The sequence below is a fragment of the Polyodon spathula genome, chromosome 5 (genome assembly GCF_017654505.1).
Source record: "Polyodon spathula isolate WHYD16114869_AA chromosome 5, ASM1765450v1, whole genome shotgun sequence".
In the NCBI taxonomy this organism is placed as follows: Eukaryota; Metazoa; Chordata; class Actinopteri; order Acipenseriformes; family Polyodontidae; genus Polyodon; species Polyodon spathula.
In genome coordinates, this window is record NC_054538.1 from 28,332,269 (window position 1) to 28,359,303 (window position 27,035).

Below are 27,035 nucleotides of genomic sequence, written 5' to 3' on the forward strand. Positions count from 1 at the left end.
AGGCATACATCACTTCATACACTATTTATGACATCAACTCCTACTAGCACTGTTTCAAAAGTATACTTTAGATATAGGCTCTACGCTGTTAATGGGTGTAGAAATGTATATTATCAAAATTATAATCATTACCCCTACCCCCCACTTCCCCGCCCATGCAACAATGGAGCAATACGCTAATCCAGTGGATTTGGATGGGCAGTTCCTCAGCTGTGTCCTCTCTGTCATTACCAGTCTCTTGCTGGGTGAGAGGGACAGTAACCCAGCAGTTTTCCCAAGAACACTGCGTGCGGTTTATCCAATCTGTACCATCAGATGGCAGGTCTGGCTGCACTCTCACACAGTGAATGGTGCCTGGCATCTCTTCCCGTTCTCTGTTTGCCTTAGCTGACGATCTGTTATAATAATAATAATAATAATAATAATAATAATAATAATAATAATAATAATAATAATAAAATACGGAGCAAAGTAATCGAGGCAATGAACCCGTCAGCTGAAAATGTTCATCAGCATCTTATTTTCCAGAAGTACCCAATTTAGCTTCAGCGATCCCGGACAGGAGCTGGTTTCCTCAGCTGTTTATCTTTCTGTCTCGATGGCACGCTGCTGCTTCTTCTCTTGATATAGCGGTGAGGAACCACACATCTAACGGAGGTTTAGCTGTCTTTCTCCTGCCATCATTCCCACATGCTAACGGGGGAAATAAAAGCAAAAAAAAAAAAAAAAAAAAAAACTATTTCATCCATCTACCGGGAGCATTTATCTTTAGTCGGGGGAGCGACAAATACTCTTTATTATATAGCCGTAAATAATGATACAAATCTTTGTTTCGTGTATTGGAGATATTGACAACATTCTGGTGAAGAAAGAATTTGGACATTTGTATGGAGCTTCAACCAGACATTCTTCCCTCGGTCACCTTTTTTTTGCAAAGGAACTGGATGTTTGCATTGTTTTGGTAATGGAAAATAAAAAAGGAAGACTTGTTATGTTTTGAAGAAACAGTGACTTCCTTTACTCCTGGGCCACTTTTTTGCAAGGTACGGGATCTTTACATTGTGTTGGGATAAAAAAAGGAAAATAAAAAAGGAAGACTTGTTATTTTTGAAGAAACATTGACTTCCTTTCCCTCTGTCTTACTGGTAATATTAGCGTGATTAACTACAGTACAGCGAGACGCAAAAAGCAACTAAAGCCTGACAAAGAATACTGGCTATTGTATTTACAGAAGTTTGATGGTTTTGCACCGCTGCTGGGTGGTTAATGATTGCGAAGAGGGTGTAAAGCTATGAGAAGAAGACGGGCTGTAATTGATGAATGTTTGGTAATGAGAAGGTCCTAGTGCATGTTGGTTGCACAGAGCGTTCCATTTCAAACAGATTCGTCTCACAGGTGTTTGTGGGACCAGAAGGCAAATTGGACCATTTGGAGTTACGGTGATCCACGTGGGACATTAAACGCCCGAGTGGAGCTTTTAACAATGGGCTGCTGCAGTGGGAGATGCACACTTGTCTTTATATGTGGCATACAACTGGTAAGTAAATGTTTGCATTCCAGTTTCTATTTTTAATTACCGACGTCTTTAACAACGGCTGTAATAAGTAACACAAGTACACAGCTCATTCATTTGTGGGATATTTATTATGAAATTGAAATGGCACAGGGGATTTATTTGAAATAGTATTGCTAGTAACAGAAGCAGTACAAATATTGGGTACAGTACAGCAGTTTTAGCATCTTACGCTATATATACTCTATATATATTAATATATATATTATATATATATATATATATTATATATAATATTTATATAAAATTCTTATCGATTTTCCATTTTTCATTAACTGACTTTGCCAATTATTGCTTAAATTTCTTTGATCTTTAGAACAATTTTGTGCTGACGATATACTGTATGAACTTAATGACTATATATATATATCTATATATATATATATATATATATATATATATATATATATATATATATATATATATATATATTATTGGAGGTTATTACACAGAGCAAATGTTGCCTTAGGCAAAAGCTTTTGGCTTTCCACCAATAGTAAAGCTAGACAGCAGAGTATGAGAGGCACACACAGACCTGCACACCCTGAGCAGAACAGAAATCACCCTAAAAGCAAAATGGTCAAAAGAAGATTAAAAGCCTAATCGTTAAAAACAGGAAATATTGTGCTGAAAAGACAATGCACTGTTTGTATCCACCTGTTATTAATGAGTGCCAGTTGTGAGTTGTCCTTGGTTGAAATTCTCTGTGATTAGCAAACATCACGTATGCACTGTGAACAGTATGGTAGTAGCGCTAAGGCTAGTTTTGTAGTGTGAATACAAGTCCAGACATACTAGGATGTAAAAATTGTATAGCAGTTTTTTTTTCACCAGTTGGTGGGATATAGTATGCTTACATATAGCTTAATAACAAGCCACCCTATATGTGGTGGCCAATTTTTAACCCTTTAAATATCATTCATCCTGGAATGCCCAGCTAACTGAGCAACCCAACTATAAAGCTTCCACGGATTATCTATAACAATATTAATAGCTTCTCCCTGGAGCGGTTGTCAAATTAAATTAGACTTTACTGATAATACTTTTAAATCAGGGATTTAGGCTGTTATAATTTTGGGTATATGTGACAGTGGAAAATAAATTGCAAATGTTCAGCGTTTGTTTATATTTTGATGCTTCTTTTGTTCAATTTTACTCAAATCTCATAAAGGATTCCTGTTTTGCCACAATGGCTGTTGGTGATGTGATTATCTGAGTGTCCAGCATTCTGTTCAGCCTGCCACAGAGTGGAGATGAAAACTGAGCTGCCCTAGCTTTTGTAGCTCTGTGTTATATGAAATTGCATTGCAGTTTCTTTATTTAAGCTATGTATTTGTTATTGACGCACCATTACAACCACCAAAGGGGCTGATGAAATGAGAGGAGATCATTTCTTCATATTGCCTCCAAATTGAAAGGGACTGACAGTGGTCAGAATGGTGAGAGGGTCCTTATATAATGCTGATTATAAAGAGGGGAATCTAATTTGATTTATTTTTATTTAGATAATGGACTGTTAATGTCAACCAAATAGGTTATTTATGTCAGGATTACCACAATTATTGAATCTCTTTTTTTAAATTACATATCTTATTTTTACAGTTCTTGCTAACCAGCATGCATTGGAATTCCAATTAACCTACATTTTGTTGAAAATTAAAATGTTCATATTTAGTTTTCTTTAAAAATATTGTACTGTACTTTTTATTCATTTGAGTAATCCTACTGTATCATGTGGTACATACTGCTTTTTTTTCACCTAATAGTTTTCTTGTTATGAATACCAGACTTACTTATAGTAAATGTTCAGACTTTGTGACTGTGGATATGGTTTTTTAATATGTGCAAAAAAATTAACCTCTATTTGATATTTTAGGTGACTTAACCTGCCCTTCAGATCTTGTTAAGACTATCCACACATTGTTAGGATGACTGAGCAATCATCAAGCCTCAATACTGCACAGTACTTGGTTTGGTAATAACGTATAACACTTCACATTATTGGATACAGTCTTATTTTGAGTAATCTAAACCGTTTTGAAGACCTATTGCACAGTTCTGGCTGTTATAGAAAAAGGACATTGTATAAACTGCTTCAGTACAGATTGGTTCTGTCACTGCCCTTCAGTGCTTGCAGTTTACAGGACATAGGACCAAATATTCAGTGTTTCATACTGGTCCAGGTTCTGTAAGATTCAAGCTCTCAATTACTTGACTGGATTAATAATTGAACCTTTTAGTTATTTTCAGCTGTTAACAGTTGCAGAGTTCAAATTGGCAGTACCATTGTATAAGTAACTTGAAGACTGTTTAACAGCTGAAAACAATTAAGGTTTAATTAAGCAACATATCAGTTCAATCACGGGTCTAGTTAAGTAATGGAGAGCTCAGTTGGAATGAAAACCAGCAGACACAGTGGGCCCCCAGGACCAGGGTTGAGAAACACTGCCGTAGAACATCCTTCAATTCCAACAGGGGCACAAGGCATGTTCTTCCATGAGATATCAGTCAAGTTGAACCCATACAAACTTCATGTGCTTCATGAACTGCAAATTTGAAAGTGCACTATATGAAAAGGAATATGGGAGTGGTAGTGTGCAAACCAATATGGAAATTATACATTGCCAATATACAGACGCTGCTTTTATAATATTGTGAACTGTTTAATGACACCAAGTTTTAGTAAACAGTTTTAGTCGTGAGCGGTGGTTTTGAATAATATTTGGTGGGATTTCATTAACTGTTTCATGTCTGCTTTCATTTCAGTTATTGTACTGCTCCGTGGATAAATTCTGGTCTTCAGTTTAGTCAATGAGGCTTGTCTCTGCTTTTAAAGGTTAATTGGTCCCCATGGTACCATTAAAAATTGTGACAACAGGCAAAGTTAAATACAGTATATGACCTTTGTATTTGAATAGTGAGTGTCCTTCAAAGGACATACGTTCATGTAATCGACATTACATTTGAAGTAGTTGACACCTCCCCCCCACCGAACACACACACACACACACACACACACATGTGCACTGTTCTTTTCATTTGAATAGTATTATTCCTATTACACCTAGTTTTGTCATCGCCTTTCGGATAAATAAGAACAGTTCACAGTTTATCCAAAGCCTTTGCCTTTTGCTGCATGCCTGGTTGTTAAGTCTATATCTTTTTTCAATGATTTTTAGTCTGTAATGTAAAATAGGGACAATTTCCATGGAAAAAGAAAAATGTCTCCCCTTTCTCGCTCTGTTTGGCAGTACTTTTGGGTTGTGTATGTTTCCATGTAGTTTTCTTTTAGCCTGAGATTTTCATTCCAAATGCAAATAACCTAACTAATATCATGTTTCTGTCTCAGTTATAATTTGGCCTTGCACGACTGCTATAGCTTTCTTAAACTGGGTTTCCACAATGTTTTTAGGTTGAGTTAAAGCACTGAAAGTGCAACCCTTACGAGGCTACATCAAAAACAGGATTTTCACTGCTTAAGTCTCGTAAACATAACATACGAAAAATTTACTCGGTTACAAAAAAACCTGAGTTTTTGGTCAGTTGCATGGCTTTTTAGCATGAGAAAGCCGTATGATACTGATCACAGAGCAGATGTGATGCTTTTAGCATGAGAAACTATTTATCCTCATATAATGTTTTAGACGTGCACTTCTTATAGCGAGTGGAATTTGTGTGGTATGTGTGTGCTACATCACACAAAGTGACTGGCGAGAGAGAGAGATGACTTTCTAAGCTGCATGGAAACCCGACCATAGTTGATACTGTAATACTGTACAAAGCCACTTCTAATAGAATTGTACTACTATCGCTGGAAACAGACAACTGACTTCTACAGAACAGTTCGCTAGTTGCTATTTCCTTTTGGAAGACAGTGAGGCCCTGACTGGGAAGCTAATCCTTTAGTTTTCCCAGCCGTTTAATTGCAATATTCCATAAACTGTATTGCATTTCCGATGCCAGATAAAAGCAGGGTGACTTTATTACTGTTTGCCAAAAGCAAGTATACCTGGAAAAACAGGTTTCACAGTTTCTGCTTTCTGTTTTATCTGTACTTTGCCTGTCTCTTTCTCTAATGATATTATCTTTCCATGTTGGAAGCAGATCAAATTGGAAAGATTAATTTGACTTATCAACAAATACAGATACAGTGCTACCCGATTATAATATTGTTGTCAGCATCCATAATTAGGAGACTGTGTTATTTGTGTTTCACCTTTATAAAGAATATTGGCACTTTTGTTCCCAAAATGATTTACAATGCCCACAAGCCAAATTAATATTGTAGCGTATGGTGGAAAATGAAAGGAGACACACACAATTTGCAGATAGTCGAATTCACAGTTTATTGGACGATTATTCCCGGCCCCTGTTTGAAAACAACACTCTGACACAGCCGCTTGTTTCACTCTGCTCTGCCCGCGCTGATGAGGGCACCCCCCTATCTGCTTTCATGTCCCCACCTCTCTGACGGACTGTGACGGAAATATGAGTTCTGGTGATGAATCTTCCTCCCAACCTGTCAGGGCGCTAAAGAACGAGAGGAGAAGTATCTGGAAAGTCTGACCTGACAGTTCGTTTCCGGGACCGGGAAGTGGGTCAGCCTGGAAAGAAGTGAGACTCTGTTGTAAGACCGTATTGATTTGAAAGGTAAACAAGGGGCAGCTGCAAGTAATAAGGCAGCTGCAACTGTTTACCTAGCTATCATGCGGGATTACCTATAGGGGCCAGGGTAACGCTGATCTTTTCCTTCGTTTGGGTAAAACACTGGAGAGAGAGAAGGATCGAGAGAGGAGCTCTCATTAGGTCAGCACGAACTGGCTCACCACTGCACCAACCGTCATGAATTACCCGTGTCTTCACCACCGCACACGCACATCTGCACTCACCCAGGACTGGTGACCGTGTGTTTGTTTTTGTTCGGGACTGTGCCCTGTTGTTGCTATCCCCTCGCTTTACACATTGTTTTGTATAGCCGGGGATTTATTATTTGACGGTCACCACACCTGGATTACAAATAAAAGCACTTTTTCACTGGATATTGTTGTCTGCCTGTCACTCCTGCATCGCATCACCGCTACACCTGTTCCCCTCCACCAGCCACTTTGCCACACGGTCCTGTCGAAATCAAGCGAATAAAGCAGGGTCCAATTCATTGTCTTTAGCGAAACAGCCTTCTTTGGAGTCAATCTTATCAAGAAAACCTCTGATTTTTTTTCTTTTGTCTTTTAGCCATCCACGCAATGTAGATTCTGCAATATTTATGTTTTGAAACTGCTGCTTGAGTCTTTTCTTACTGTCCATCGCATCGAGTTTCATTTTAAGAGAAATATTTTAATTTTTTGCTGTCTGCCATGCTTCATACTGTATATTTGGAACCTTCACCCAACGTTTGTAAGTGAAATTGCATTATGGTGGAAATGGGACCCGCGGCATTACCAGGCTATTAACTGATTCTGCACTATAACGGGTCACATTATAACCGGGTAGCACTGTTTATGTCAAGGGTTTTAAATCAACTACAAATGCAATTAGATGTACTGATATTTAGAATGAAATTACATTAATTGTTTTGAGTTGTTTGCAGAGTTAATAGTGTTGCAAAGGAGTGTGTATATAAGCTTCACAACACATTTGATGGGGAATAAAAATCATATTAAAGTTTTATCTGCTTTTGTCGATTTGTTAAATGTTTTGGTCAGATTATATTTTGACTTTGTAATGTACAAAACGTGACATAATGTTTTAAAGAAGAACAAATCAATATCTGTTAGAATTTTTTTCTTTGAACTATTTAATTTCTGTACTCTGTGCAGTGTTGATTGAGCTCAGGAACTTGCCTGTTCTAGAAATTGGGTGACTTCTAATACCTTTCCTGTATTTGATTGGCTGTTTCCAAGGCAAAGGTCAACTGTTTTCCACAGTGTAATCTAGAGGGAGACCTCTGTAGAATATTTAGAAAGTTTGTATTGGTAGCAGTTTACAGTTAATGTTCAGAAAAAACACTTCTTCTCCATCAATCTTCAAAGACACTCAAGTGTTTTAGATGGTTTCAAACAATAATAAACCACTGAATGGAATATGATAGCATATACTGCTGTGTTAGTAAAATGTTAATTACTATCACATAACCTATTTCTTTGACTAATTATTCAGACCCTTTGGGGGTGAAAAAAAGATAATGTGACTTGCATTTTGAGTGTCTACCCTGCCAGATTAATCAGTGACTACAGAATCCTCCATGGTATATTTAGTCAAAAAACTAAAGTTAAAGTGTGTTTGCAGTCTGAAAGATGACAAGGAATGCGACATAGATCTGTCAATCAAACAAAGCAGGTTTTTGATGTAGGGAGAAGCTGTGTGCCGATTGAGGTTATGTCTTTGTGATGCCTTTGATTGCTGGAACAGCACAAGGATTTAATTGAGAACAAACATGTAGATTTACAAGGGAGGTTAAAGGATTTCTTTTTTTTTCATTTGAAGAGATTTCATCATGCAACAATCATTTGCTTTTAGCATGTAGAACAAAGGGATGATATTAAATGTAAACATTTTATTAAAATAAAGTGGAAGGTTTTAGCATTATTATTTTTCCCTTTTCTTTAAAGTTTGTGGCTGGGGTATTCACAAACATTTGGTACTGGGTAACTGTATTTAATGATCGTGTGCAACATAGGATTTCCTTACATTTCTGACTGAATTATGTCAACATACTTCCAGGTTCTTAAACTGAACAGACCAACAGATTAGCACTAGACTATCCAAAATAATTTATTGCTGTAGGTTCATGATGATTAATGGGTGGGAGAAATGAATACTGAATATTTACATCTGACAAAGACACAAAGATTGATTGTCTAATGTTTGTCATGTGTTGGGATAGTAACACCATGCTATAATTTAGATTTATCATATATGAATGGTAAATTATGTCTCAGGATAAATAGGGCTTTTGCCCATATTGACCATTGTTATATGACTAAGAAGCCATTTAAAGCAAGATATACTTATTTTATTAACATTTTTGATTTGATGTCAGTTGTAGCTGAACAACAAGCATTAAATACATTGATATGGATTATGAAGTTTGAACTGATTAAACTTCTGCCATTGCTTCTTTCTGGTGATGGGACAAATTGGGTTCTGAAGTTTGTGGCGGAGTCCATAGTCGTAAGTTTATTTATTTTTTATACAAATCGATTGGGTTTATTCCACAGTCATTTTATGGCATAAATGTTAATTGTATATGTCTATCCCAGTGGTTCCCAACCGTTTTCAATGTAGGGACCACCTCTGGTGTTTTGAATTTTTCCTATGAACCACTTGCCATGCATTTTTTCCCAACAGCATTTTGAAACTAATTTTATATGTGTATGTATAAATACATGTAGAAAGTGAAGTATTTCTAATATATACCATACTTAACTTAATGAGATTCCTGGGCTTGAACCTTCGCTAACAGGTCAGTAAGAAGTGTTGCTGATGACAAAGTTCCTGTTTCTTTTGTTTAAAATTGTTTATTTTTTTCACATTCTAAATGTTTTGTAGATAAATGGAGTCTCAATTTTACAGGTTTAGTTTTGCTTGACAAAACCTTGTAACAAATAATGCACTGGCTTGGGTCATCATTACATCCAGTTAATGTAAATACATGCTGGTGCCCACAACAGTTATCTCGTGTAGCAAATTAATTTATCCACTTGTAACACAACTTTGCTTGATGTACATATAAAAAAAAAACAAAAACAAAAAAAAAACACTGGAATATGAAGACGAGGTGGGTGGATAGCAATATGTAAAATAAAAAAAAAAATGGTTTGAGTGTCCAGGATGTTATTTGCCACTTCTGCTGGGCTCAAACGGAGCTTTTAGCACACAGTCGAGTATTTTGGTGGAATATGACAGGGTCAAGAACAGGCTGCACGTTATTTCCAGAAATAGTGTTAATAGACATATATATCTTACAGTGTATATATCACGTGTAGGGTGGGCAAACAAACCCCCAAATATGTTATTATCAATAGTTCTTACTTAACTTAAACATATCTGAAATTAAAATAAAATAAGAAAAGGTTTAAAATGCGTAGAAATGCTTTTTCATGCACCAAATTCACTACACAGTTCCTGTCTGGTGGCCATCTTGGATTTAAGTTTTATACTCTACTGACTAGTTTTTAGAATAAAAAAAAGTCACTAAAATAACTTTTCACTAGAAAATTGACTCCAAGCTTGACTGTGATTTTAAATTGATCTTTTTTTTTTTTTTTAACGTTAGAGTCTACCCCTAAAATTACATCTGTCAGGAGGGCATGGCAACGAGCTCTGTAATGCAAAAAATGCATAGACGTCCGTGACAGAGAACGAATGAATCCTAGTCAACAATCTCCCTCCCGACCTGTGAGGGCGTTGTATAACAGGAACAGTGTGCCTCGTACTGGATGGTCTGGCAGTTCGTTCCAGGGTCAGTCGGAAGCCAACCCGAAGTCATCGCCCTAATGCGGTACACGATGTGTCAGTTATGTTTTGGAGGAGACGTGATTGAACTAGCTATCGCAGGGGTCGTGATTAAGGTTATAACAGGGGATATGACAATGTAATCCGTTCCTTCGTTATGGTACTGAAAGGACTGGTTTGGGTAATTAATTAATTACCATAAGAGTTTTATTTGTTTTTAACTTCACCATTGTACACGAATAAACCTGCAAATCACCACGTTCACTAAGAGAATTCACACTGGACTTGTGACCGTGTTGTCTTTGTGTGTGTGTCTTGTTTAGTGTATTCTTATTTCAGGACTGAACCCCATGGTTTGCCTGAGCGGTACACATCGTTGTGTAGAGCCAGGTATTATTTTGTCTACAAATAGAGCTACTTGTTTTAAATGCATGAGTTTTGGTTATAATATCCAGAAACGTAATGTGTTCCAGCACATTTTAAAGGGCATTTTTCTCTTCGTTATAATTATATCCATTATGCAATATTTGTAGTATTTCTTAGGGGTCAAAAAGCCATAACAACTTTTTACATATTAATAATTTGTAAGGAATATTATTATACAACATTGGATTAAAGCATTTGCCACTGAAAAAGCAGTAATGTGAATATATGTATAATTAATATGTAAGTGTTATAAATAGGTGAAAATCGTGGAAATTCTTTAAAATTCACGGCAGTGTCACGGGTAAAGTATCGTATTTCCCAGAATGTGCAGACACTATTTTATAAATTATGTGTACAATTTTTTTTTTTTTTTTTTTTTTTTTTTAAAAATATCAAATCAAGAAATGCACTGACATCATCAAAGTCAATGTCAAAGTTATTCAAGCACTTTACAATATCTTGTGAAACGGTGTTGTAATTAACAGCCTGTAGGTAAAGTGTATCTGCAAGGGCAGCTTTCAGTTCTAGTATGTCAGATGCATGTTCACCATTTAGGTCTTGCAAAACAAATAGTGTGTAACCCGTACTGATCTTGGGAATCAGTCGACTTGTCAGTGACCCCTGACAAGCAACCAAACTGTTTTACCAATTCCATAATCTCCTGCTTGTGATACTCGGCAACTTTAGGTAAGTATTCATGTCTCGGCTGGGCTGATAAAGGAATCACTCCACCATTTGCTACATTCAGTCTGAAGAATTTACCTAACTTTTGGTTGTCCAATTTTTCAAGATGGATATTTGCGCAAACAAACTCCTCTGTCAGATCAAAATTTGATGTGTTTCATGCTTCACGGTTTTCAGTGGACTTTTGACTTATGGAACAAGTCGCCATTTTTTGTTTCTTTGCCAGTAAAGCAGTCGCAGTACTGCTGTGGATTTCCGCCTTTCTCTTTCGGTGAATACTTGAATCTAAATGCCTGTCAACAGCCGACTCTCAGTAGTGATCTACAGTAAAGTTGCAGGACGTACATAAAAGCTTACCTCCGTTGCTGTGTAAGACTCCTGCTGGATACTGCTTTACGTGATCTGCTGCAGGCACATTTTTAGCATTTTTAGAGACATTTTCACACTTCTTTGGTGTGTAGTATTTTAATATCCTGCCTAGATTGCATAGCCATATGACATAATCACTGCACAGTACTGTGTGCATGGCGAATATTACACACAGGCACATATCAGAGCTGTACAGTTTCGTTAATGTGATGTATTTTTTATTGTATGAAATAACGTATTTTTATTTCTTAAGAATATTGTAGAAATCGCGGTATTGGGCTAATTTCACAATTTCCACACAGCCCGTGAAATAACGATTTACACAGGTCCTTATTTAAAAATGTAATCTAATTTAAACTAAACCTGTGCATTGCAAAGCCGTGACATCTGCATGTTTTAACTTCCTTTCTGTGTTACAAATCAGTGTAGTTAAGTGGTCTAGCATATTTGCAGAACCAGATCCACAGTGAATTGTATAGATGCTACTAGCCCTGTGACATTTGACCAGTCATACCATTGTCACTTCTGTCATCACTTGTCTGCTTGCAAAGGACAAAGTAAAAACGTGCCTTAAATGTATCCCGCGTATTCTCAGTGGAGTTTCTACAAACACAAATTATTTTATTTATGTATGTGTGTATGTAGTACATTTGGAATACTGTTCATGCTGCACATTTTTAATATCGAGACTGAAGTTACGATTTAAGATGTTATAAACCAGAAGAATTACATATCTGCTTGCCTGTACCACTGTTTGGCGACTTCTAACACTCACAGCAGCCGCCGGTGCCATTGTCTCAGCGGGAGAGAATTTTGAGTACACGTTGAAAAACCTGATGCGCGTCATTTAATCCAACCCATATATTTTATAAAACCACACCTGATAGGTTACTAACTCAAAGAGGTATGTCTTCCTGACACACAACACTAACCAATATTTTGTTGTGAATTATGGCCTGCCTCGAAATATTTAAATGCATTTTTTTTTATGTTTTTACTTGCTGGAGTTACTGTCAATCAGGTCTGCAGTCGGCACATGCCGGTGTTACGATGATTGAAAAGCATTTTGTGTCCAGGCCAAAATAGGGAGACCAAAACTGAAAATGCCGGTGCTGCAGACAGAAGTCGGCGGTTAAGTCCCAAAATTGCTTGACGCTTGTCTGATAAACAAACAGTTATATCATAAAAACCATTTGAAAAAATATATATTTTGTTTAGCCGAATGTAATTTAGGTGAGCGGTACAATTAAAAAAAAAAAAACACATTTTTGTGAGATTTATATTTTGAGAAATTGGTATACTATTAATATAATGGGTTTTGTTGTATTTTAGAGTTTGTAGCGGCTTTTGACCTCTGTTAAACTTGAAACCACACAACGAAAAAACGTACTTAAATATACCAGGACAGACATGTAGCAGACAAAATTCTATTAATATTGTTTTTAGATTGATTACCGAGATAATTTTATGTAGCTTTCAAAACTGCGGCAGTACACACAATCCTTCCCATAGGGTATGAACACGATCACACTGTTCGCCCACCCTCGCATCGTTAAAGCTATTTGATGTGTTGCTTAGTAATATTGGTAGCACAACGTGTGATTTGTGTAGAAGTTGTTTTTTGCAAGAATCATATAGTCTTATTTTGGGAGTTTCTGGACCACCTGGAGTTTACTCGCCGACCACAGGTTGGGAACCACGGCTCTCCCCTATTAATGTTCATCTTTTCTGTAGTTTCATCCTCATGTTATAGAAAGGCTGTTGTATGCAATATCTAACTTTATCTAGCAAGGTTGAACATGAAAATGACCATCCATCACTGTTGTCAAGACATTTAATCTTGACGTAACTCCTGTGCCATTTAGTGGCAAATTCATGTCATAATCATTTTTCAGATGACTAGGCACAACAGGGGAATAGAGAAAAATGAAACAAGCTAGGCTTTAAAAAGAAAATCTATTAAAAAAATAAAGCTGAATACAAATCTACTTGTGATTTTTGAAAAGGGAAATGGCACATTTAGACTAATGTTTCCAAGAGGTCACTTGGATCTAATGTAACTTATTTTGGGTCAATCATAAACTGCTAAAACACCCTTTCATTATATTTGTGTTGATGCTGCAAGCATGGTAGTTACAGAGAAAACCCTATTTATAATGTGTTTTAGATTTTGGCGATATACATTCATTCTGCAATTAAATGGAAAAAGTAATAGAGGCCCTGTTCAACCAGAAATTGCTGACATTGTATTTGATTAAGTTCTTCCCAGATACAGGTTTAGAGATTGGAAGGCATTGCTTCTGTGCATCAGCTTCAATGTGAAAGTTATTCAGGATACATTTCAAGTAGCAGAGATGCTATATGGCAGTGATGTATGAACATAAATATTGTCCAATACACATTCTTTCCCAAGCATTATCAACCTGGATATAATCCAGTTATGGTTATCCATCTTTGTGGCAGAGTGGTGTAGCTCACTCTTGGTTGATATCAATTTCTTGTCATTTACAAATGTCTATGCAGCGAGAAGAATATATTAAATGTACTATATACATTACCAATTGTATCTCGTCTCTGTACTCCCAATAAGAACCTAATAAATTATGTGGTAACTGCTGAAAATACTGCACATGTCTATACTTACTGACCCTTCTGGTGCCAGGGATACAGTGGATGTGCCCCTCTACCTATTTCACACTTTATACTGTATAACTTAGAGCTTCTCCAATTGTGATGAAACTTGGTTCACATTGTACATTATCGAGAGTATCCGAACCTGGGTATATAAGCTATCCGTAGTATGTTATTGAAACACATTTTAAATGCCAGCGTGTAATTTAGGAAATGCATGTTTTATTGTAAGGTACATATAACAGGCATGTTAGAAGAGCTGCACCAACCAAATATTTGGATCAAGTGCTCCACAGGTGAAGGTCAGTGGTGTTGATTGGGATAATTTACCATTCCAAGTGAAGAAACAGCTGCTTGGTTTTGGTGTGGATTGCTGTTCTCCACAGAGTTCTGAGAAAAGCAGTAATCATCAGAAATCTAAGCAGCTGTTTCTTTCCGTTTCACATGGAATGATAAATTAGCCAAATCCACCCCAATGATCCGCACCTGATTTCTGTGGAGAGTTCCTTTTGAGTAATAGGTTCGTGCAGCACAACATATTGGAATGACTAAATGATCTTGTACTTGCATCAGCTTGTACTTGCATTGAACTGCTCCATACCTTGCCATATTCTACTACTGCTCTTAATTATAACTACTTTACTCTTAGGTATCCGTATTCACGTTTTTTGTAATTGCTCTTATTTGAATCCTCCATTCATCGTACTTACTACGTACTCTTACTGGACTTGTATAAGCAAATACTTTTTCTATAAGTTAACTGCTTTTGGTCGAACCCACCTTTACATGTAGTTATTTGCTATGTTCTCTGTTTTTTGCTATATGAATTTGATTTTGCTGCTGATTTTATTGTACTTTACAACTGCTCTTGTTTGTGATGTCATATTCTGAAATGTGATGCTTTACAATGTAATAATTTGTACTGTGATATTCTGTAACAACTGTAAGTAGCCCTGGATAAGGGCATCTACTAAGATTATATATACAGTTACAGGAAAATAATTTCATCCAGGGTTTCTGTGATGTCATAAATTACGAGACCAAGGGTCAAGTAATTTATAAACTGGCACCAGGGCCCAGTAAATTGTAGCCCCGGTGGGGGGTGTGGCTAAGATGGCTAAACACTTTGTGTCAATAGGTGAAGATAAACTAATCGTGTATTATATAAAAAACCTGCGTCAGTGTTCAACACATACACCTGTGACATGTTTAATCAGGTTTACAAATATAGTCAGTTTTACTTTTGTGCTGTATACTAGAATATATAGACTTTCTAGCTAGAAATATACTCTCAAAAAGGAAGGTAATTCATTGCAAAAAACTATTTATGCATCAGTTAGGGTTGATAAAAGTAGGGACATGCAATGTTAGGGTTTTTAATTCTAACTCTGCATTACCTCCCATCCCCTTACAAGCAGTGGAAGGGGCAACACAATCGGTTAAGACTAACAACATACAACTTGTGTTACTCTGCAGAGAGTTGTATGTTATTCGTCTTAACTGATAATGGTTGTCTGTGGTTGCTTGTGTTGCCCCTACCACTACTTGTAAGGGGCTGGGAGAGAATGCAGAGTTGTGGTTAAAAACCCTAAAATTGCATATCCCTACTTTTTGTCATTTTAATATCAACCCTAACTGATGCATTAACAACATTTTTTGCAAAGGAAATATATACACAAATTGTTTGTTGAGAAATCCACATTATTTCCTTTTTGTTGCTGTAAGTTGGCTTGCTTTGAGAAATTCAATGATATTCCTTTGACCAGCATAATCAATATAGCTTCAGCGAAAATAAATCTGTCACTTCACCTCTTAAAACAGAAGATGCATGGAGTAAGTCTTCACATGAAATCAATACATCTATTAAAACATACTAATGGACCATGATCAAAAAACAAGCCCTTAGCGAAGCTAACTTTCCTACTATATGGATTGTTAAATCTTTATGCCACTGAAAACTTGTCTGCTGTTGCAGCAAATCATGGTTTTCTCCTGCGGGGATGAATGTGTTTGATATAGTGGATGTAACAGAGGTAGCTGTACTACAGCATGTACAAACCACTTATTTTTGTGAATCTACTTATAGTATGTAGGTGTGTGTCACAGTTTACATATGCATCTATAACCTGAGAACCACTTTCCCACATATGGATATTCCTTAGTACAAATTCTTAGTGTATCAGAATGTAGATACCTGATGTTGCATGACTTATGACACTTGATTTGTTGAACACAAACTAAATTTAATGACACTTTTTTTACACAGACGTTTTCTAAATGTTAATAACATCTTAAGACTCTCCTCTTGGGTATCTTTTTTAATTTGAATTTATTAAATGCCATTTCCCAAGGCATTTTATATTTTGTTCAGTTTGGTAAAGGAGATTGGAGTGTGCAGTATATCCATCAACACTCCTTGATGGGGAGTGGCATCTCGTAGCTCCGTAGAGAAAATTAAGTGACCTGCTTGTGTTACATTTTACCTCCTTTGCCCAACCACACCATTCATTGTTGGATGAAACAGTCTGGAACTAGACAGTGGAGCGTGATACTGCTGTCCTGGATTTCTCTTTTGTTGACAGACATCTAGGTCTCCAAAGACCAAAACATTGGAGATTACATACCAGACAGAGGCCAACTCTCTTTAGAATTCCACATTAGATAAAAAGAAGAGCTTGGAGCAATTTTCCAAGTGGCGATAGCAGTTATATCTTATATGATTGAGGCAAAAAGACCAAGTTGACTTGAAACCTGCATTGCAACCAAAGATCTACACACTGTGTATACTCCCAGAACTATTTTTGTCAGTGCTGTTATAGATGTGCCTCATGTTTAATACAGGTGTGGGTGAAGTTATTTTACCTGTAAATTCGATACTGGAACCTTTTTTACCTTCAAAATCTTCATTTTTTTACTGTCTGTATCCTTCATTTTTGATCAGAAATAGACAGTTTGGTGGATATGAAAAATTTTAAAATAATCATGCTGATTTCTGTAGTAGTAACAGTCAGATCTTTTGGTTAGAAATAAAACTAAAATAATCTATCAAATAGGCATGGCTATCAAATAATTAAAAGGCAGTTAAAATGCCAGTATTGTTCTTAGTAAATAAGTACTGAGTAACTAAAAAACAAAGTAAACACAGTATTAACTTGTGCAGTTAATAAAAATAAACTTAACTTGGTAGTAGCGGTAGAATGTTGTGCTATGTGGGAATCTTAATAGAAACATTTAAGAAATAATTACATTTAACAACCCATGGAGGTATATAAAAATAAAACAAAGATGACCAGTAGAATGCTGCACTTAACATCTACTGTAAATGCGAAATGGCCAGACTTAGGTAAGTAAAATTTGAACTTTTTCTGTAATAAATTTTCAAATCTTCAGTCCATTGTAAACAGCCGTTTTAGTCTAATGTGTGCATCTGAAATATTAGCACAGTCCCGCCTTAATTACCATAAAAGGAAACCCCATAAATCCCACTTGGACGTTTTTCAGGAATAATAGCCCTGTTGTCTGCTACCTCCTATTTTCGTTGTAAATGTAGCCAATGACAAACTGTTTAATCTCTGTTCCATATCAGTGCGCTGGAAAATATGCAAGTACAGTGTGTAATTTATTTGTTTCTGCTTGATGAAAGAATTTCCATTCTAGAACACACCCTGTGAAAGTTGTCTTTCAATGTAGATTAAAGTCTGTTTCCTCACTGCTCTGTATGTTCAATCCAGCTATTGAAAAAACATAATATATATATATATATATATATATATATATATATATATATATATATATATATATATATATATATAGATAGATAGATAGATAGATAGATATTAATGTTTACTGTCAACAGCAATAGTGTAACAGCAACAAGTTTCCAGTTTGAATGACAATTAGCAGAAATCCACGTATCATAACAAAACAGGCACTCTGCTCTCTTCTGTAACAAAGCTAGGGGGTATAAACAAGTTACTGAAGAAAGCGCATGATCAGCATTAACATCTATACTGTAAGCTAGTGGATATTACTGAAATTATTATATTACTATAATACTGAAACTTGCACAAATACAAGAACCTGCGCTGAAATCCTAATTAAAAAAAAAAAAAAAATATTGGTCAAGTTAAAACAATTAGTCTTGTTGGTTTTAATATAGAGACTAGTTTAGAAAAGATTCTAAAAAAATATATAGCAGAACTAAAATAATGTAATATAATTAACATTACTTGTTTTTAAACCAATATAAACAACATGATCGGAATTCACACCAGGAAATACCTCTAATAATACTATTAGTAATAATACCTTTGCAAAATAATTTTACAAAGGTATTCTTAAGGATTTCAATGCACACTTCAATATAAAACATTGCAGTCAGTTTTTAGTTGAATAGAAAGTCACAAAAATGGCATCAGATTTTATTCATAGTAGCTTCTTTTTTATAAAATCTCCATTGTGTTTACAAAGTCGCTTGCGTTGCGCATGTGTGACTGTGACGAGACACTTTCCTTAGTGCTTGCTGAAGTACATCATTTCCACAGTTTGCTTCGCTGTTTGGAGCGGTTTGTTTACAAGTGAACTGGAATACTTTTTGTTTCACATTTCAAAAAGTTGAACAGGAGCAAAGCGGCAGACTTACCGAGTCCACTCGAACTGGGACCACAGTTTCAAGTGATCTAAACATGTTTGCCTTTGTGTACGAAGTACCTGAACTGATTCTCTTTATTTTGTTTTTTTTAATACCCACGACACAACATCGTCCACCGCTGGTAATTTAAAGCATGATGCAGCACATGACAATTTATCAACTCTGTGCTTATAATGAATATTTACAGGTGTGGAAGTTTAACAAAAACAAAAGCTTGCCTTCATTTAACATTCCTATTTAATTTATTTATTTATATATGTAATTTTAGCATGAGATTTTAAGCATCTCTCCTGATAAATGTTATTCAAAATACAGTATACCCGTCAAACATGGCTGTGCAGTGTTTCTTACTGTAATGTCATCTTTTTTTCCTGACCCCAAGCAAAGCCACTGTGGTCCCATGCAAATGAACCCCTTAGTAATCAGGTGGGTGTGCACAAAACTCCCGTAGTATAGAAATTATTGACAAACGGATCCCTTCAGTCACTTAAAGACCTTCTGCAGCTCCCATGTCTAAAATAGCCGTTATTTAAATGCTTAATATTAATACAAACTATGGATGAGTACTATAATTGCATCCCAGCCCTTACAAAATTGTCATAAATAAGCAATGTTATGTCAGTCATAATTACACATCACCTATTTATGACTTTGCTAACTACTGTAGATCTTTTTAAACTGCTGACTAAACCATTAAAATGTGATTGAACATTCATCTACTCTACCTATAAATAGTCACACACAAAAGTATTGGCACCCTGCACGTGGTATAAGAATTCAAGAAAAGGCAAATACAAGAATTTAGTGAACATTGACCACTAATTTAGTATTCAATTTCTAGCAGTTTAACAAATAATTATATACACTTAAGCAAAATTCTCTGGGCCAGTGAATTTGAAATATAACTTTTCCCCAAATATGAACCGCAGTGTGTGTGTTGGAGAAAAAAAAGGAAAGCCTTCAATGAAGAAAAACCTTGAACCAACAGTTAAACATGGACGTAGTTTTATCATATGGGGTGTTTTAGCAGTTCAGGGACTGGAGACATTCGTTGATTTGAAGATTGAATGAATGCAGCCATGTATTGAAACAACACTCTACAAAATACAAAGATACCATCTGCTCGCTCGTAGGCTAATTAGCAGACAGTTTATCTTCCAACACGACAAAAACATAAAGCATACGGCTAAGTCAACTCTGGAATTCTTGAAAATGAAAATAAAATTTCTAGAATGGCCTTCAATAGAAATGCTTTGGACTGATCTGAAAAAAAGCTGTAGTCAAGCATTGTGTATTCAATTTGTCTGAGCTAAAGGAAATATGCAAGACAGAATGGACCCAGATTGCACCAAAGAGATGTAACATACTGGTTAAGAATTATCAGAAATGTCTGAAAGTGTAACTAAAAGCAAAAGGAGGACATACTAAATGCTAAAGCAGGGACACCAATACTTTTTTTTTCTCATGAAAGATTACTTTAAATGAAATAAGCTTGTTTGTTTTTTGATAAAGATCATTTTTTTTTAAATTACTAGAACTTGTGCATTTTGTTTTTATTAAAAAGTGGTTAAAGTTGATTTAAATGCTTGTCCTTCATCTGTTACTTTGAATTATGGTATAGTAAACATAGGGTGCCAATACTTTTTTCTGTGACTATATAAGTAATGTAAAGGAAGGTTTTTATTCCCAATATAAAGAGGTAAGATCACAGTAATATTTATTTAGGTATAAGCACAGATAAGTGTATGTGCACTAAAGAGCAACACAGATTATTCTAAATTCACCCTGAACAAAATATGCAGAATTTCTAGCTTTACAGCTTTCTCAAATAACTGTTTCTGCACAACAAAAGCAATCTGAATGATTTGTTTTGGACACACCATCTGAAAGAAAATAATACATTTGATATTGTGATGAGACATTTTATACTGGCCTTTACACACAATGGACTTGGTCTGCCAGTTTAAATGAAAGTTGCCTTTCAAATACCTTGGTTCAGGCTTGGAATACAAAGAAAATGAAATCGAAGCCTCTGTCTGTCTGAGACACAGACTACGTCCTCATAGCATCCACAATCCTTGAATGTCATCTATTTTACCTGTGTGTCAGTAACTGTTAAAACACCCCATATGATAAAACCACGTCCATGTTTAACTGTTGGTTCAAGGTTTTTCTTCATTGAAGGCTTTCTTTTTTTTTCTCCAACACACACACTGTGGTCCATATTTGGGGAAAAGTACCTGACACACAGGTAAAATAGATGATAAAGCACCATTTAAGTAAACTAAAGCATGTTTGTAAGGTATCATTTGTAAGGTATAACACAAACAAAAGTGAAAAAAAAAACCTCTTGTATCCTGGTAGAACTCTATCTTTCACTGGTTTAGTTCCTGGTGTATAGGTTATGTTTGGCAGCAGCCTGGAACTTGACAAATGTGCTTTAACTGCTGTTGGGGAAAAATGTCACATGCAAAAAAAAAAGATTTCTGTAAAAGACTGCTCTCCACCTTTGTGCTCAAAAGAAGTGTACAATGTATCATTCTTAATCTCTGAATGCACAGCACAGAAATATGTGTTCTGTCTTAGAAACGTATTCTGTTCTATAATCCAGTCAAATATGTGTATGTGCGTGTATGTTTGTGCGACTCAATGTGTCAAAACTGTGTAAAATTAATATGAGCTAAAGTAGCCTCACAGCACACAACAGAATATAACTGATGTTCACACAATATCTTTGCCTTTGTGCATTTCAGTGTGCATATGGGGCTTAACATTATTAGTAGAAACATATTTACAGAGGTCTCTTTCTAAATGCAGCAGAACCTTAACACTGCTTGGTCTGATTGATTGTTTACTGGGGTATCTAGGATGTGTCTCCTAGGCTTTTGTTTGCTATGTTTCACTTTTATTATACACAAGTAAAATCCACTTTTGTAATAGCCCAAGACTATTGGACTATTCATACTCAACCACAACCATTGTTTTACTTGCTGTACAGTGTCTTGACAAGGCACACTGAGCCACTGGAAGAAGAATAACAACAAAATAATAATAAATGACTTCATGACACAATGTAAGACTTCTTTACAAGTCAATGATCATCACTTTCTATAGCTGGAAGCAAGAGATTCCTGAATTTTTAATGCTATCTGAAAATGAATTAATGTTGTGAATATACTGGATTTATACCGAATTCCAGTTATGCTTAAGGATAAGGATATTCCATGTCATTGTTACTCGTAGCTTCTGTGACTAGAGAAGTAATTGCACCACTCCACCTTTGTGTATACTGCTTTGACAAGGTTTGACGTTAATCTTACACACTATGAGATCTATGGTGACAGACCATTACACCTTTGGAAATGATATTCCTCCTTTTACTCCTGAGAGATGCTTATACCTTTGTGCAAATAATAGCAGAACTGTACATAAATATGCCTTTGTTACAAAAAATGCACTGTGATAGTGTTCATTAAATAAATATTTCTAAATATAAAATAAAATTAAAGCATATATACAGCTATGGCCAAAAGCTTTGCATCATCCTATAGAATTTACAAATTTTGCTTCAGAGTTGAATGAAACCTGCTGAATGTTACATTAACATGTTAAATTACATACTGCTTTGTAGTTTTCTGTATATTTAACGAAACACTGACACAAATTATAAAGAATGTGACATTTTGAAATCTAACATGAAATACTGTACTGTGTGGCTTCCAGCAGACTTTTGCTGGAAGCCAGACTTATTTTGTAGTTTCTTTGATTACATACTTTTTTTTTGTCTCAGTCCTAAACTTTTAGGTCATGCAAAACCTTTGGCGATAGCTGTACATTTGAAATAGTTGAAATATATTGTAAACATGGTTTGTGTTTAAAAATCAAACAATGGTACCTTGACATACAAGGGAAATACAATACCCAAGACCAGCTTTGTGAGGTTGTCATGACCATTATGTCTGTAAGAAATAATAGCTTGTGCATTTTTATCACTGCTTACTTCAAAAATTTTAGACTTGACATACAAGGGAAATTACCAACCCCACCACCTTGTATATGTTGTCACCATTATGTCTGTATAAAAGAATTTTGTGTGACATCACTGCAAATTCATAGCTTCTGGTAACCAGCATTCTTTAGACTCGAACACGTAAAAAATGAAGTATTAGGGGGTGGGGGAGTTTCTGTGGTAAATGAGAGGTTTTCATTTTCTTTTCCTGAAAAATTGACGTCTCATCTGTTTAATCCAGTAAGCTTGGTGTGTGGGTGTGGGGGTGGGTGTGGTGGGTGGGGGGGGTTTTGGGCGAGAGTGTGGGTGTGGTTGTTAGTTTTTGGGGGTGGTGGTAGAGGGTATGTCTCCCAGGTGGTAATTGGGGGGGTTAATAGGCGGTGGTGGGGGGGTAGTTGGGGTGGTGTGTTTGTGGTGTGGGGTAGTTATAGTGTCTGGGGGTAGTTTCTGGGTCAACGATTTATTTTCTTTTTCCTGGAAAATGACCGTTTCTTGCTATCTGTTAACCAGTCAGCGGTTGAGAGGAGTTAGTTCTGAATTCCATATGTCTTAGTTCTGATTCCATATGTCACCACCAGTGGTAGCTTTTACTCCAGAGGCACACATCTGTGTTTGGCAGGTGTTAATTTATTGCTTGAATGCCTTATTTACCTTCAGTTAAATAGGCTGCACTTCAGAAAACACAATAGTTCTTGCAGTACTGCTGGTGACAAAACTGAAGGACAGCTCAGGGTCTTGCATTGCCCAAGGGTGACAGAACTGTGAAAGCAATTCCAAAGTGTGATGTATCATTAAGGAAAAGCCTGGACCTGCTGTGTTCCACTTATTATTATATTATTCTAAGAAATGAGTGCTATCTTTTATTCAATAAGGTTATACAGATATTGGGATATTCTTAATCATGCAGGTAGGTTACACATATTATTTCATTTTATTTTTTAAAATGATGCCTAGACTTCCTTAACATCTGTTTGTCCGGTCTCACCTGTCTTCATGATTGTAAGTGGTGATTGGCTGAAGCGTTTGGTTTCAGTGTGTGGAGTACTTTTTTTTTCTGAGAAAAAACAAAAACCTGACATGGCTTTTTCATTGAATGGTCCAGTGCTTAACTGCTAGGGTTTGTATAGTTTGCAGTGCCAAGTTCAAATAAACCTCACTGCAAATTTGTTTATAACATTTACTGTGAAAAAATGTGGTCATCGTCAGATTAACTTCTGCATGAAACTGAATTTTTGATCGCAATTACATACTTGAGGTTGTTTAAGTGGGACCGGATAGTGTCAAATGTATGAATGTGGAAGGGCTAAAGCAATTTAAAAAATGTCATGATGTATTTATTTTCAAACATGTAAACTGCTTAACATCGTTTTGCTACATTAAAAACTACACCAAAAAAAAAAGTGGGAATTGATTGCTTATGGCAGGGCAGGGTCCTGCTTGTAAATATTGTATTATAATTTAAAATTATTGTCGTTGTTTTAAGATGCATTGGGTGGTTTGTAAGTTGGTGGTAGTTGGCAGGGATGGGGTTAATTTCCTATCCCAGCAAATTCAGCTGGATCTAAATTGGAATGATTAATGGTTAATTCGGCTCCAGCCACATGTTATTTAAGGAAGGGAACATCCTTTGCTTGGAGAAGGGGGTTGGGTGAGTGTACAGTGTGAGTGTTTGCTCTTATTATATTGACATTTTTTGCAGTGAAGGGTAATGCCTAGCCTATAACTGTTTAGTCTTTTGTTTCAACCTTTATTTTGGCCCTTGAGCCAGTTATTTTGTTTCTGTGTGTGGTTCATGGTGTTCATGACCTTGTTTTTTTAAAACCTTTTTTATTTTATTTTTGTTTAATAAAAGCATGCACAAGCATTTTTCAACCCACAGGTACCTGTCTGCATTTGTTTCAACTTTCTGGTCTAGGATGTCATAGCTCAGCCACCCTGACACAGTCCTTTTATTATTTGGAATTTTTAACCGCTTGTAACAGAAGGAAAGAATGAATGGCCATGGGTTAAAAAATTTTAAATGAAGGCCATACAAAGCAATTTACTACTGGGGAAATAGTGTATAGCTTGAACTGCTTAAAACCTCTGACACATGAAATTAAATCTTATTGTTTATGGGACTGGACTAGTTGGCAGAAGAAATCAACACACACTCTGCTAAACTGTGCCCTTGCAAATCTAAAGCATTCTTTAGAGCCTAAACTAAAGCGATTGCAATCTTATATAATGGCTAAAGAGATGTAAAAAAATAAATAAATAAAAGGCCAAAAGTGAAGTGGCCTAAGATAATTGATTGGAAGTATTTGCCAAGTTTCTGAGTTCTATAAATTAGACTACATTAAATAGACAGACAGGGGCACTGGTTGTCTAACAGTGTTGATACCTTGTGAAAAAAAGAGCATTGCTGGAGTTCCACTGGTGTGCTGCTTCTTATTCTTAGAATATCCTATTTTATGAGCATAACTACATGCATAAATTATAGTTCCAGTAGTGCAGTTTAATACCAAAATACAGGTTTGTTTTTTAATCTATAATCTTAATCGAAATACTAAAAAATAAATAATAATTAAAATACAAATGTGCTTCCATCACAAACCAGTACAGTAAGTCATGTGAATTATTGTATATGTGTAATCTAATGAATGGTCCCTGTTTTCATCTGTGTTGCTATGATCAAGTGTGATTTATTTATTTAATTTATTTGATTTTTATATTTACATTTGACTACAATAATTACACATTTAATAAGGCAGAGTGAAACATCTAGGCCAGTGTTCCTCACTGAAACACACACACAAGTATTTTCTACTGGCAGAAGGCAACATTTTATGAATGTCAGCATATTACCACAGCAACCAAATTACTTGTTGTGCCAGAAGCATATCGCCAGTATATTCAGAATACAAATAATAAAAAAAATGAAATGGTCTATAGTTAATATCAAGGCTGACACCAGAATGATACAGCGCTCTGAAGAATAGACTGAGATGTTGGCTGCGTTTAGAAGAGAGACCAGTTTTATTTATTTTTTTAATTGGAAAGGTCAGGCACGTCGGATGACATTATTGTTTTTAGAGTTGGCTCAATAATACTGCCAGTCTCATAATAGAGATTTCAGTGCTCTAATAGTGCTGGCGCTTGGTTGGGGATGTGACTGTTTTTAATATTAAGCCTAGTGAAAATTCCCTTGTGCTTTACTGGCATAATTATACAGGCTGTGAAATACAATAGTTACTACAGATCACTCTCAAGTGATGGCCATGTCCTATTAGCTTCATCCCTATTGCGTGTGTCAGTAATGAGGATTTGAAAGTCAAAGACCCTTCTCTGTACAACTGTAGCTTTCTTAGTAGTTCAGTGACTTATCCTGAGTAATCGCGTTTTGGTTATTTTCCCATAATTATAATAATTTAGTTGAAGCTTGCTGCAATTCACTGACTCATGAAATAATGTTTGATAAAGCTTGTAATAATAATAGTGAAACATTAAACCAATTTATTATAGAAGGCTCATTTTAGCATTCAGAATAATGTGAGTGACAAGTTAATGAATCTAATAATTTTATACTTCAGGGAAAGCATGTTTTTGACTTGGAGACTATGTTGATATGGAAATGTAATCATTGAAATCAACGTATTTTCATCTGTCAATGGATTAAGAAAATTAGCATTCAGAAAGTTGAACAGACCTTCATCTTAATCTCAACAAGTATGCCGAGTGTCATGAAGTACACAATGCATTTTGTTTTAACTCTAGCCCTTACTTTTGAAAAATAATCTTTTTAATTGACTGTTTAGTTACCATCATGGATATTAGTGGGTTATAGAGAGGAGAAATCACATAAAATAAAACAGAAAATCAGAAAAATAATCAGAGTCTATTGGTCTTAAGCATTGTGTCCATGAATGTGTGTCTCATTGAAGAAAAAGGGACCAGCCATTCAAAGATGTTATATCTATGGAACAAAATGAGCCACAAATGGAGCTAGTCAATGAACCATTTGTATGTATACTGTAACACCTTTAAATGGCTTATCCCTTTTATTCATGTACATGTGAAATGGTTTGGTCAGATAATACATTCAGGGAAAAATGAGTACTGGAACAATACCAGCTCTAGCTGTATATTGATGCTTCATGTTTGCTATCAGTTTCTTGTTCTTGGATGAATAGAGCAATTATGCTGTTGGCATTCATGGTGCAAATGCAGCCAGTTTAACTAAATTCTGTACGTTTTGA

The 27,035-nt window shown here is 35.8% G+C and overlaps 1 protein-coding gene across 1 annotated transcript in view; it reads left to right on the forward strand.

Annotated features, from left to right (window-relative positions):
* Positions 1–230: 230 nt before the first annotated feature.
* The window catches only part of LOC121315799 (sodium/potassium-transporting ATPase subunit beta-1-interacting protein 2-like), a 205,137-nt gene continuing 178,332 nt past the window's right edge, over positions 231–27,035 (forward strand). The window contains exon 1 of the mRNA XM_041250224.1: positions 231–1,537. Coding sequence (XP_041106158.1) covers positions 1,349–1,537 — 189 coding nt within the window. The 5' untranslated portion in view covers positions 231–1,348. The remainder of the gene's footprint in view (positions 1,538–27,035) is intronic.